At 49.0% G+C, this 12,536-nt stretch overlaps 2 protein-coding genes across 3 annotated transcripts; one reads left to right on the forward strand and one right to left on the reverse strand.

Annotated features, from left to right (window-relative positions):
• Positions 1–154: 154 nt before the first annotated feature.
• On the reverse strand, positions 155–2,890 carry LOC142880467 (actin-related protein 2/3 complex subunit 4-like). Its single transcript, XM_076014418.1, has 6 exons — positions 2,742–2,890; positions 1,996–2,114; positions 1,517–1,628; positions 1,044–1,139; positions 775–945; positions 155–686 (listed from the first exon to the last, which is right to left on the reverse strand). Exons 1-6 carry the CDS (start codon positions 2,742–2,744, stop codon positions 681–683), a joined length of 507 nt encoding a protein of 168 aa, XP_075870533.1. The 5' UTR covers positions 2,745–2,890; the 3' UTR covers positions 155–680.
• A 129-nt stretch (positions 2,891–3,019) lies between these two features.
• tada3l (transcriptional adaptor 3 (NGG1 homolog, yeast)-like) lies at positions 3,020–6,682 on the forward strand. Of its 2 annotated transcripts, none has more exons than XM_076014417.1 (9): positions 3,020–3,450; positions 3,712–3,959; positions 4,228–4,475; positions 4,595–4,700; positions 4,821–4,956; positions 5,118–5,221; positions 5,331–5,437; positions 5,864–6,055; positions 6,145–6,682. In XM_076014417.1, the coding sequence occupies exons 2-9, from the start codon at positions 3,750–3,752 to the stop codon at positions 6,335–6,337; spliced, it is 1,296 nt and encodes a 431-aa protein (XP_075870532.1). In that variant the 5' UTR covers positions 3,020–3,450; positions 3,712–3,749; the 3' UTR covers positions 6,338–6,682. The 2 variants fall into 2 exon arrangements, with proteins under 2 accessions (XP_075870532.1, XP_075870531.1); XM_076014416.1 differs by having other exon boundaries at positions 3,020–3,359.
• Positions 6,683–12,536: the final 5,854 nt, after the last annotated feature.

Here is a 12,536-nt window from a genome sequence, read left to right on the forward strand (position 1 = left end):
GACGGCTGTGGTCAATGTGCCGCACGAGTGAAACTTCCTGTTAAGCAGCACAAGTCCAATTATAGGCAGAAGTAGCAGCAGTGTGGCGCTCCAGCTGCGATGACGCACAGCTATGAATTGAAATTCAAAATAAAAGACGGGGGAGAGGGAAGGGTACAAACAACGGAGTTTTATTGACTTTCATCATTTTCATGAACAGGTGCGGTGGCTTCAAGGGCTGACCTTGAAGGCCACGCTGAACTGCAAACTCCCTCAGACTTTCTGGTGAAAGAAATTTTGGACTAATTTGGGAACAACAGCGACAAAGAAGCTGACAAAACAAACAGAACATTACCAAAAAAAACAAAAAACTGACCCTCTCGGCTGCAACTACACATCACTCCTGTGCTCGACAAGTCAATCAACAGTTTAAGGACCTGCCTTTGTTTGGGGATTTTGTTATTTTCTTTCTTTCTTTCTTTCTTTCTTTCTTTCTTTTTTTTTTTGAGTTGCACAAATGAAACTGGCAAACGTTTCATGGTATACAGCAGGTGGTGGTCGTGAATACAGGAGGACAATTGGTGCAGCGGGTGTCTCCGCCAGATTGGTCAACTTCCACTCATCTCCTTGCTGATTGGCTGTCCACTCCTTTAGCTCGACACTCTCGTGCGCTGATCGGCCCTTTCAGCTCAGTGACGCCATCAGAACTGCAAACAGGGATGTAAAAAAAAAAAAAAAAAACTTTTACAGCAGTTCTCTTTCTGGATATGCAAATTCAAAAATAAATATTCTTACATTTTTGAGGAACTCCTCTGCGACGATACGAGCCCTGGCGTTAACCGACAGCTTCATCTCGCTGATCTCCTTGTCGATCTCCTCCATGAAGTGGATGACAAAGTCCACCAGCTTGTGTTTGTACATCTGCTCCGTGTGGAAGTTGGTGATCAAAAAGCTAATGTCGTAACCCTGAGGGGTGGGGGGGTGGGAGATGGAGGAGTGGGTGAAACCATCAGTCTGCCACACAGCCTTTGCAATGGTAAAAACCCTCTTGTAACCGCTCTCACCTCAACTGGCTTCCTCCTCAGGATGAAGAAATTCTCCGCTCTCATCATCATGAAACGCATGAACTTGTGGCAAAGGATCTTCTCAATCTCATCAGCCTGGTGCAAACAGACATTTATTTTTTTTTTAGCCACCCAGCTTGCAAAACCACCACCCGTCAAAAGTATGCACACTTTTTTTTGGTGAATGAAATCACCAAAGTTACACGACCAGGCAAATGTTTGGACACATCTTCTCACGCAATTTCTATTTTAATCTTTACAACTTTCCACACTGCAGACAGACACTGAAGACATCGATGCCTTCAGTGAGAAACTGCAATGTCAATAGACATGAGAATAAAAGAAAAGACATTAAAGTCATCGGTTGCGTCCAAACTTTCGACTGGTAGTTTATGTGTTGCGTGACTTTATTCAACTACATTGCTTTTTGAAATGGAGTAATTCAATGAGTCACACCGGCTTGTTCCCTTCACCTGTTTGACAGCGATGCTGACTCTGACGGAATTGATGGATCCCTCGATTAGAACCTTCTCCTTGTCATTTCGGCTGATCAGCACCGGCTGTAGCAGCAGCTCTTTACTGCTCCTGTCAACAACAGCAGGGAAGAACAACCGGCTCATTTTCCGTTGTTGCCGTAACTGTGCACAGTAGAGTCCAGAGTGACTTGCAAAACTGCCCAGCTTTGCACACAGACACACACACAAGAAGCCCTCTCAGTCTTCACTACGTGACGTGCAGTAAAGCAGCAAACAGGCTGCAGCGAGTTGCCCTCCGGCCACATTTCACCGGTCTTGCCTGTGCTTGTGTACATTTTTGTCTTTTCTCGCCCTCTCCATTTGCTTCTACGTGTTTGCACGAGTCTGAACTTGCAAGACCAGCGGGCTGATAATCAAAAACCAGAGAAGGAAGATCAGGAGGTGGGTCGGTTTTTGAACTTGCAACTAAAACTTACCTGACCTCCACCTCGGGCTTGTTGTGACGTTCAACCACCTGAGAGGAGAAGTTCTCCAGACACAGGGCGGCCTGCAGGGTGGCCCTCACAGCGTTCAGGTAGGGGCGCAGGGTCGCTGTCTGCGCGGGGGCGGGGGGGCAAACCGAGAACGCACATCAGTGGGGAGTCCCAGCCAATCAGCAACGGAGACACTGAGCTCAAGAGATGCTATCACCGCCCAGGTTATCCTGTACACTACACGGTTTTCTCGGCCATGAACTATTAACATACTCGCAAAAATCCCCAAATCATAACTATTATGTTAGTAGCAGCTTGAAGACATTACTTTAATATGCATTTGTGTGACAGTGACGTGAATAAATAGGTTGATTTCAGCTGACCGAGATTGCAGCTCGCCCCGCATATTTTCCCAAACACAAGAATCCACATCGCGATGCTAATAAACATATTTTCTACGAGTGCGTTACATGGGCCAGTAAAGAGGAGGAAGAAGAAGGGGAAAAAAAGAAAAAAAGAAAAGAAGAAAAGAAGCCAGGGCCACTTTAGCTCAATCACTTTACTTTCTGCCATCCCCATCAACGATGCCCATTCTTTCGTTACAATTGCAAAGCGGGCGACAAAATGCGACTTCTCCGAGCACTATGCTGGCTTAACCGTCCAGATTGAGCTGCAGGCGCGCAACCAAGTGGGTTATAATAGTTTAAACTCGCGAAATATATCGACAGAATGTCGCTGAAGAGACTTACCATTTTTCCGCTGTGAAAGACGGAAGTTCCTCAGCCACGCCTGGTACTCTGCTTCCGTAAATCCAACATAGTCAAGCACGAAGAGGGGGCGCTCGTTTTGAGAGTCGGCGCTCCCAGCAGAGCCGGTCTTCCGCACCCACTCCATGTACCGGATAGCATACGTGTAACAAATCGAACGCACTTGTAAGCGCGCCCACTCTGTGCTGTGCACAGGGGACATTTCGCACAGCGGATGTGATTATAACATTTAAAAACACCTATTTTCCAATTACTTTTACCGACAATTTGAAGTGTTAACAAATATAGGTGCCCAGTTATGTTGCTGGATTGTGTATTTAGCCGCAATATTCCTCGACAGGACAACACAACATGTTTTGGTCCGATTATACCATTCCCGTACTAGTTTTACACAATCAAAATTTTGCAATTTTATTTTATTTTATAGAAGGGAAAGTGTGATCGGCTTTATGTTATCTTTAACTAAGTATGTTATCTTTTAGTTTGTGGTTTTACTTAAGTTTTGATTAGCAATCGTTCTGGTGAATTGGGCGCAGTTTCGATGCAACTGTCCCCCAAACAGCGAATGGTATCTTCCAATGTGGCTGCAGCGGCCCGACGGTAAATATTGCGGCCCTTAAACACTAAAAAATGTGTATAATCTTCGTTGTTTCTCTTTAAAAATGTCCAACTAACACAATTTTCCCGCCGTGTAAATTATTTCTTTTCAGAACAGTCCGTTTGTTTCTTGCTTTAATGTTAACGAACAGTTTAGGCCGAACGATAGAGCTAGCAGTCGATGCTAACGTCGGCTAGCCGTGACGTGAATCTCGTTCCGTGCCTGCTGGCCGGTGTGCGTCTTTACAATCTGAACGTGAATTAACCGCACAGCGAAACGCCGCAAACAACGTGACTCTTTTCACCAGGGAGTCTCACTTTGCTCCCCTCTCTTTTTCATTGTCCATTTGTGTAGGTGACTGAGACACGGCCGGTTCTCCGTCACGCAACAGCATGAGCGAGTTAAAGGACTGCCCCCCGTTGAAATACTACGACTTCAAGCCGGTCGAGCACGTAAAATTGTGTCCCCGCTACACAGCCGTGCTCGGCCGCTCCGAGGACGATGGGATCGGCATCGAGGAGCTGGATACTCTGCAGCTGGAGCTGGAGACCCTCCTCTCTTCGGCCAGCCGCCGCCTCAGAGCTCTGGAGGAGCAGAGACAGGTAGGGAGACAGAGAGCATCCTCCTGGTGCACTCAGGTGTTGTCATGTTATGACAAAGTTAAAGAAATCGTCAAAACGTCTTACTTGAGTCAGACATTTCTCTGGGAGAAACCCCTGGATGAGATATGTTGTCCAGTCTACGATCTAAGGAAAGCACCGCATAAAATAAAATCCGAAATTGGGAAACTACACCACTAATCTTTTGTTCTTCGTCTTCGCAACCTTTTACTGCATCTTCTGGTGACTCATGGACCTTTCTTCGTTTCAGATCCTGACTGACTGGCAGGACAAGAAAGGGGACAAGCGGTTCCTGAAGCTGGGGAAAGACCCAGACCCTGCTGCTCCCGCTCGCCACAAACCCAAGAAGCAGAAGTTAGATGGCAAAGGCAGCCACGGTCCAGGCCCAGGGCCCGGCAGGCCCAAGTCTAAAAACCTGCAGCCCAAAGTCCAAGAGTACGAATTCACAGACGATCCACAGGACATTCCCCGCACTCCGAAAAACGACGCACCCAACAGGTCAGTAGTGAAAGTTCTTGATAAGCACCCTCTTTTTCCGTATGAATCAATGCAGTAACAATGTTGTTTGCATGTTCTTGTCTCTTGCACGTTTTATTCATTTTTTCCTTTCCTCTTAGATTTTGGGCGTCAGTTGAGCCGTACTGTGCCGACATCACAAATGAAGAGACACGTCTGCTTGAAGAGCTTCTGAAATCTCCCGAGGATGAAGCAGAGTATTACAAAGTATGACTGACAAAAGAAAACGCTTGACTATCTCTCCACTTTTTAGGATGGCAAATCAAAACATACCATCTCACTTTAAATGGGTGTTTTGAGCTTTGACTGTGCCTTTGTTAACTTCAGATTCCAGCACTGGGGAAACACTACTCTCAGCGGTGGGCTCAGGAGGATCTCCTGGAGGAGCAAAGAGAAGGCGCGCGAGCCAACGACAAGAAAAAGAACCTGCTGGGAGGGCCGCTGTCTGAGCTGGACGCAAAAGGTAAAACGAGACGGAGAATTTTAAGCACTTTCTAGCAATTCATAATCATGAAAAAATGTCGTTTTGAAGCTGCCCTACTGGAGGCAGGGGATGGGCGTGGTTGTGATGAGGGACCTTCATGTTGCTGCCTTCTTACTCAACATCATGTCCCACTCCCGTAGATGTCGACTCGCTGCTGAAAAAGTCAGAGTCCCAGCACGAATCCCCAGAAGATGGATGTCCCTTCGGGCCCCTCACTCAGCGGCTGCTCCAGGCCCTCGTAGAGGTGTGTGTGTGTTCTAGTGTTTAGTTGATGAGTCATGTGTAGCGACTCTCCAGAACATCTACGTGTCTGTATTAACATTCGAGACTGTGCTCTGCTTTCAACCTTCCAGGAGAACATTATATCCCCCATGGAGGATTCTCCTATTCCAGACATTTCGGGCAAAGATGCCAGCGACGGTGCTGGAACTTCACCCAGGAGCCAGGGGAAAGCTTTCAGGTATTGGTTCTGAGCTGAGAACACAAGCTATCAGCAGGCAACATTTGCGACGTGCCACATTTTACCAGTTCTTACCACAGTGTGCAGACAGCAGTGAGGAATGTTTCAACTTCAGTGTCTGAGTTTGTGTTGTTTGTCTACAAAGATGGACAAAGTCATTATGATAGAAAACAGTTTAAAGGTGCAGTATGTAAAGTTTGGCCTGATTTATGATTTTTATGTTGTTAGAAGCTCAATATACTGTCCGTAGCTCACTGGCCACTGTAGCTCACTGGCAGGCTCAGGAGGGGGAGGGAGAGCGAACGCTGCATATTACACTCTGTACCTTTAAGGGTAATACAGTCCAATGAGCGGATCCTCAGAAGTACTCAGAAATTTGATTGTTGAAGTTTTAAAGACGCTCCTCTGTCTCGGGTCTTCTTCCAGTGTTCCTCACACGCGCTCCCTGGAGGCTCGCATCAAGGAGGAGCTGGTGGCCCAGGGGCTGCTGGACGCCGAGGAGCGGCCGGGCCAAGGCGGAGACTCCGAGGACGAGGTCCTGGCCGAGCTTCAGAGGAGACAAGCGGAGCTCAAAGCCCTGAGCAATCAAAACAGAGCGCGCAAGCAGGAGCTGCTGCGGTGAGGACTCACGACGCTCAGCGAGCACGTCAAGGTCCCGTCAGAAATCTGCTCCTGACGCCTTCACCTCGTTGCCTTGTGTCTCGCAGGTTGGCCAAAGAGGAGATGCGCAAGCAGGAGCTGAGGCAGAGGGTCCGCGTGTCCGACAACGAGGTGATGGAGGGGTTCCGGCGCATCATGGCGGCCAGGCAGAAGAAACGCACACCGACCAAGAAGGAGAAGGACCAGGCCTGGAAGGCACTGAAGGAACGGGAGAGCATCCTCAAGCTGCTGGACGGATGAACTGTGTGTGTGTGTGTGTGTGTGTGTGTGTGTGTGTGTGTGTGTGTGTGTGTGTGTGTGTGTGTGTGTGTGTGTGTGTGTGTGTGTGTGTGTGTGTGTGTGTGTGTGTGTGTCATGCTGGTCAACAGGAATGTTTGTGTAGTATCTTGTACAGCAAAGAAAAGAAAACATGTGACCTGTGAAGTGGGCATCAGAGACTTTTTCCTTCATTTGTGTCTTTTTGCAAGTTCATTTTATGTTGTTTTTTTTAAACATTTTGTTTACTGTTGCTACAAAAAAAAACAACAATTCATGGAAATGTTTGAATAAAAAAAAAGTAGTTCTTGAAACAGAGACGGTGGATCAGAGTGTGTGCTGCTGTCTCATTTCTTCCCAGAGCACTTTGAGTGCAGAATAAAAAAAACATTTCATGTGTGCATGTGCTCCTTTAAAAAAAAGAAGAAAAACCGGTACACCCATCCACCACCCAAACACATTATTTGAACAGAAACATTTTATTTTTACTACCTGAAGAGGCAGGAAATGAGCAAAACAAGCATGTTTTTATCCCAAAAACAGCAATTGAAATGTCAAACTGAAAACTGCTCATTTTGACCTCTGCAAATTGCAGTAAAATGAAGTTTCTGCACCACTGAAAACTGGAAATTATTACTCCGCAGTAATTGTAACCTTCAGTCCTGTTTGACTTTTTTTATTAGCTCATTTAAACAAACTTGACGCACCTGAACGTTGATGAGCCAAGCAAGAGAACTTTAATCGCTTTACTTCAGAATAGTTTGGAAAATATAATCATACATTTTTAAAGTTTGGAAAATTGAAGGTGGTGTCGGACATGGAAGTTGACAGTGTAGAAGAACTAGCTTTTGACCTTTAGACATTGTGCCAATTAGATTTAACTTAAATCAATCATTCAATCATTCATTCATTTTCGATACCCCCTTCTTCCCGAGCTCAGCGTCACAGGGGTCTGCTGGAGCCTCTCCCAGCTATCATAGGGCGAAGGCAAGGTCTGGACAAGTCACCAGGTCATCGCAGGGCCACCTAGAGACAAACAACCATTCACGCTCTCACACACCTACGGACAATTTAGAGAGTTCAATTCACCTCACATGCATGTTTTTGGACTGTGGGAGGAAGCCAGAGAGCCCTACGGAGAGCGACACGGTGACGCACTGCCATTAGCGCTGCTGCCTCACAGCAAGAAGGTCGTGGGTTCGATTCTGGGCCTGGGACCTTTCTGTGTGGAGTTTGCATGATCTCCCTGTGTCTGCTGGGTTCTCTCTGGGTTCTCCGGCTTCCTCCCACACTATGAAAACATGCATGTGAGGTGAGTTGAACTCTCTAAATTGTCCATAGGTGTGTGTGAGCGTGAATGGTTGTTTGTCTCTATTATGTGGCCCTGTGACGAACTGGCGACTTGCCCAGGGTGTAGCCTGCCTTCCCCCTAAAACAGCTGGGATAGGCTCCAGCAGACCCACGTGACCCTGAGCTCAGGACAAAGCGGGTATGGAAAATGAATGCATGAACGATAAATCACTCAAAGGCGTCTCCAAGCGCTTTTTGCACATTCAAAGAGAAAACCAGCTGAAGAAGCCAGTCTGAGAGAAAAACACCCGAGCAGGCTGGTCAGTCTGTAGTTCACTGACTCGCCACTAGATGGCAATATTGATCCTTTGACCGGCGCGCCACCTGTGCTGTGGAAGCCCGAGTCAAACTGCCACACGTACGTTTCACCTCTCTCTCTCTCTTACTCTCTCTCTCTCTCTCTCTCTGTCTGTCTGTCTGTCTGTCTGTCTGTCTGTCTCTCTCTCTCTCTCTCTCTCTCTTTCACTCTCTCTCTCTCTCCCTCTCTCTCTCTGTCTGTCTGTCTGTCTCTCTCTCTCTGTCTGTCTGTCTGTCTGTCTGTCTCTCTCTCTCTCTCTCTCTCTTTCACTCTCTCTCTCTCTCTCTCTCTCTCTCTCTCTCTCTCTCTCTCTCTCCCTCTCTCTCTCTCTCTCTCGCTTATTTCACACAGTCACAACACAGCGCTGCAAATACACACGCGTACAGAATTCTAAAATCTACCGGTGATTGAGCTGAAAAAGATTGGCTAATTCCTACTGGTGTTTTCTTTTAATTCATCGCACTGGTCCTATTCCTTTTACAACCTAGATCATGTGGTTATAAACAGTAAAACACCACTGGAAGGCTCAACAGGGAAGGCAAACTGGCACACAGTCGGTCAGCATGACCTAGATGTTAAATACTGAGTAATAGCTGCTCGGACTGAAACGCACCCTGTGACAAGTAAGTGATTAAATTCAACTGAGTAAGAGTGTAATTAACAATAAAATCACAGGCTGTGCTATTTAGAGAGACAGGCACAAATAATAATTGATGACTTCAACAGCGTGTAGTTGCAGAATATCAATAATACATTCCTAGTGCCTGTCACTAAGTTACATGGTTCTGGAAACAGGGCCCTCGGTGATGTCACAGAGGGCACTGATACCCCCCGCGGGTTAGTGACAGCACGGTCAGTCAGGCACTTCGTTTTGGTGCCCTTCTAAACAAAAAGCATCAGTGTTAGCAGCAACAGCCCGGTGTTTTAGCAGGAGGCTGAAAACACAGGGCTAAATATCGTGCTTTTTGGATTTCTTGTGATGTTTGTGCGATGGGAGCAAAAACACATGAAAATGACGCACGCGCGATGATTACAACAAAAGGCAGACGAGCTAATAATGACTGTGTGTTGTGTCATTAAGCAGCTCAAGAGAGGCTGAGGCAGAGGCAGAGGCTTCAGGCTGCAACAATGGCCCAGTCATTGTGTTGACCTCCCCCCAGCACACACACACACACACACACACACACACACACAGTGTGGTTGTTGCTGTATGAAAGCTTTTAATAACTTGCGCTGAATCCTCCTCACAGGTGAACGAGGGCTCCTGAATAGATAGCGGCGGCGGCGGCTGTGGTAGCGGCGGTGGCGGCTGCAGGATGGGCGTGTCACGAGCGCCGCCTTTTGTTGCGCTCGTTGTCAAAAGAGTCCAAAGTGAAGGGCAGGTGGGTTTTGTTGAGGCTCAACGGTGCTCATCCGCTGTTTGCACACGTTTCTTTTCAACGAACCCAGGTGGTGTGTCTCTAGTCGGGATCCATCCAGGCCCTCAACCCCCTCCCAACCCCCCCACTCACCGCCCTCCAACATGCGAAATCCACTTCTTCTTCACGGTTCTCCGTCAGGACCCCCGAAGGGTCAATAACTTGAAATTCAGCCTCACTGACTGAAGAAGAAATGCAGCGGCTGCATGTCTGGGAGCTACTGCTGTTATGTCTCCTCAGGCAATTAGGAGAAAACAAGTCATGCACACGCGAACGCACACTCACACACACACACACACACACTCACACACACACACACACGCGTGTATCTGTGCTACCATCAGTGATGCCCTGTCAGTGGAGGCCTTCTCAGTCCATCGGCTCTTTGTTCGGAGCGACTGTGTTTCATTCTGCAGGGTTTTCCTCCTACTCCACCTCCGTCTCTGCGTTCCTGAACCGCCACTGCACACCAACATAGAGAACAGGCCCTAACACACACACACACACACACACACACACACACACACACACACACGCACACACACACGCACGCACGCACGCACGCACGCACGCACGCACACAGCCGCTTAAATATACTCACACGCACACAACACACAGCACAGCGGTTCAAAGGGAGTCACCATAAATCTGTCCATCCTTTGTCCCGACGCTGTGAAAGCGTCACGCTGAATTGCAATAACATGTGCGACAGAGACACTGACAGGGTTGGAGGCAGCTGCTGAGGTTTGGCTTCACCCCCCCACCAGCCCCCTGAGAGGAGCCTCTGTCCACCCTGGACACGCCTTGGCTCTGCCCCGGCCGCACAGAGGACTATTGTCTCTGGCATCTCTGTCTCTCTTTCCACTATTCTGAGGTCATCGTCCCAACATGATCTGCTGCTGCTGCCGCTGCTGCCGCTGCTGCCACCACTGAGGATAAAACCCCACACACTCTATAGCCCCTTGGACAAGCGTGGACCTGCCGTGTGGTTCCCACCTTCCCACCTTCCCCACTTCCTCAGCACTTGGGCCTGGTTTTGAATTTTATTTGCCTCTCATTTGCATGGCAGTTGAAGTTTTCCTCGCGAGCTTCTATGCAAATCACAAACACGGGGGGATCGGCTCAGAGGAGCAGCGGCGCAAACTTGTTGACCTCGACGTCTGACGTCCTAAATTGTGCATATGTGTATTGCGCGTGTGTGATGTTGTAAAGTTCCAAAAACTCCCACGATGAGTGTTAAACATCCCCAACGCTGTCAAAACAGTAACGCAATCGCTGTGTAGTTGTGAATCAAGGCTCATGGAATGACACCGCCACCTACACAGAGAAAAGCCTCGCAGGAGATTGTTCTGCGCACTTGGAGAGACACCCGGCGAGGAAATAAGATAAGAACGGGGAGGAGAGGAGAAGAGAGGAGAGGAGAGGAGAGGTGGGCGGACGAGTGTCGCGACCGGCACGTCGGCGTGCAGCAGCCTTTTTGGACGCCGGCGCTCAAAGCGCTTGCGAAATGTGCTCCACTTTTGAGATAAGGCCCCGCCGAGCAAGCGGTGAGGAAAGGCAAACACAGCAGCGGCGGCCACGGTGGTGGTGGTGGTGGTGGTGGGGAGGAACAAACCCACACACACACACACACACACACACACACACACACACACACACACACACACACACAAAACATGTTTCCACACACACTCAGCACAACATCAGCTCTAAAACCAGCAGCATCTTCACGTAGCAGCTCGACCGAATGGGAGACCAGCTGCTGCTGCTGCTGCTGCTGCTGCTGCTGCTGCTGCTGCTGCTGCTGCTAGTGGGGCAACACCTTCCCACAATCCAAGTGGTAGGATGGCGAGGGTACGGCGGCCGGCACTGCGGGCGATCGTATTCCTCGCTCCTCCAAATTCTCACTCCGGTGGCCTCGGCTCGGTTGTTATCAACCGCAGCTTTTTATCAGGAGCAGCGATGCCGCTGCTGCTGCTGCTGCTGCTGCTGCTGCTGCTGCTGCCGCCCACGTGAGTTCGGTGAGAGATTTTAGTGCAGGAGGAGGGGGAGGTGGGGAAGGGGGAAGGGAGGGAGGGAGAGGAGAGGGATGGGGGGGTGGGGACGAGAGACAAGAGGCCCAATAAAGTCCATCTAAATATAGATGCAGCAAGGCCATTTTCCCCTTGTCCTTATAAAGAGCTGCTGGTGGATCCGGACGCACTGTCTTCCCTCGCCGCTGCACCAGGAGCTGACCCCCCCCCCCCTCGCCGACCTCACCCACTCCCTCCCCCCAGGATCAGGATCATAACTTCTGGTGCATGGAAACAGAAAGGGTGGTGGTGGTGGTGGTGGAGGGGGAGGGGGGTTAGGGGGTTAAAAATCATGTTTGGCGGAACATTCTAAAATAGGAGAGGTCCGAGGAAAGTCCGAGCTGAAAATGATGAGAGAAAGCGGGATGGTGGGAGGATGGGTGAGATATGCCCAAAAATATCTTGATGGATGCTCGTACATCAACACAAGCTTATGACTTATGAGTTGCCCTTTTCTTGGGGCTCCTTCGCTGCCCCAACGCTGGTTTACTTCCAGACAACAGTCCTCTCAAACTATGTGGAATCTGTGCAAACAGCGAGAAACACGAAGGAAGATGCAGGTTCAGACTGAAGTTCGATTCACGATGTTGTCCAGCTTCCTTGGAAACAAAGAAAAAACCACAACGCAGTATTTGTGTTGCAGCCGTTCTCTTGTTTTTCCTCTTGTTTGCATGGAGAAGGTTGCTAACCAGGGCAGTAGGACAGTGTCTACTGCATCTGTCAGCCTCTTCACGGCTCTCCTCAGCCAACCATCTGCCTCCAGCTTCTCCACTGCATCCACAGAGTTCCTCTCTGCTCTTCCTCCAGGCCTCCTGCCTGCCCGCTTCCAACCTCAGCATCCTTCTGGCCCAGAGGTGGGCAAACCTTTTGACTCGTGGGCCACCGATGGGTTCTAAAATGTGACAGAGGGGCCGGAGCAGGAGCAGATGGATGGAGTGTTCAGACTTCACCCAACTTTACTAGTTAACAACTTGAACATGCTTAAGTACACGCATGTAGGCTGTAAAGTTCTAAGACAAAGACCTGGAGCTCAGTCAAGCTGAACC

Source organism: Nelusetta ayraudi, unplaced genomic scaffold, assembly GCF_046127955.1.
Source record: "Nelusetta ayraudi isolate G7.1 ecotype Tasmania unplaced genomic scaffold, CSIRO-AGI_Nayr_v1 ptg000168l, whole genome shotgun sequence".
NCBI classification, from domain to species: domain Eukaryota; kingdom Metazoa; phylum Chordata; class Actinopteri; order Tetraodontiformes; family Monacanthidae; genus Nelusetta; species Nelusetta ayraudi.

What these genes read in the sequence shown, in the direction of transcription:
- tada3l (XM_076014417.1), top strand. Translation starts at nt 3,750, where the DNA reads ATGAGCGAGTTAAAGGACTGCCCCCCGTTGAAATACTACGACTTCAAG. An exon ending in AGCCAGGGGAAAGCTTTCAG is followed by an intron (nt 5,438 to 5,863) that starts GTATTGGTTCTG and finishes GTCTTCTTCCAG; the next exon opens with TGTTCCTCACACGCGCTCCC. An exon ending in CGCAAGCAGGAGCTGCTGCG is followed by an intron (nt 6,056 to 6,144) that starts GTGAGGACTCAC and finishes TGTGTCTCGCAG; the next exon opens with GTTGGCCAAAGAGGAGATGC.
- LOC142880467 (XM_076014418.1), bottom strand. An exon ending in AAGCCCGAGGTGGAGGTCAG is followed by an intron (nt 1,629 to 1,995) that starts GTAAGTTTTAGT and finishes TGTTGTTGACAG; the next exon opens with GAGCAGTAAAGAGCTGCTGC. An exon ending in TGAGGAGGAAGCCAGTTGAG is followed by an intron (nt 946 to 1,043) that starts GTGAGAGCGGTT and finishes CCCACCCCTCAG; the next exon opens with GGTTACGACATTAGCTTTTT.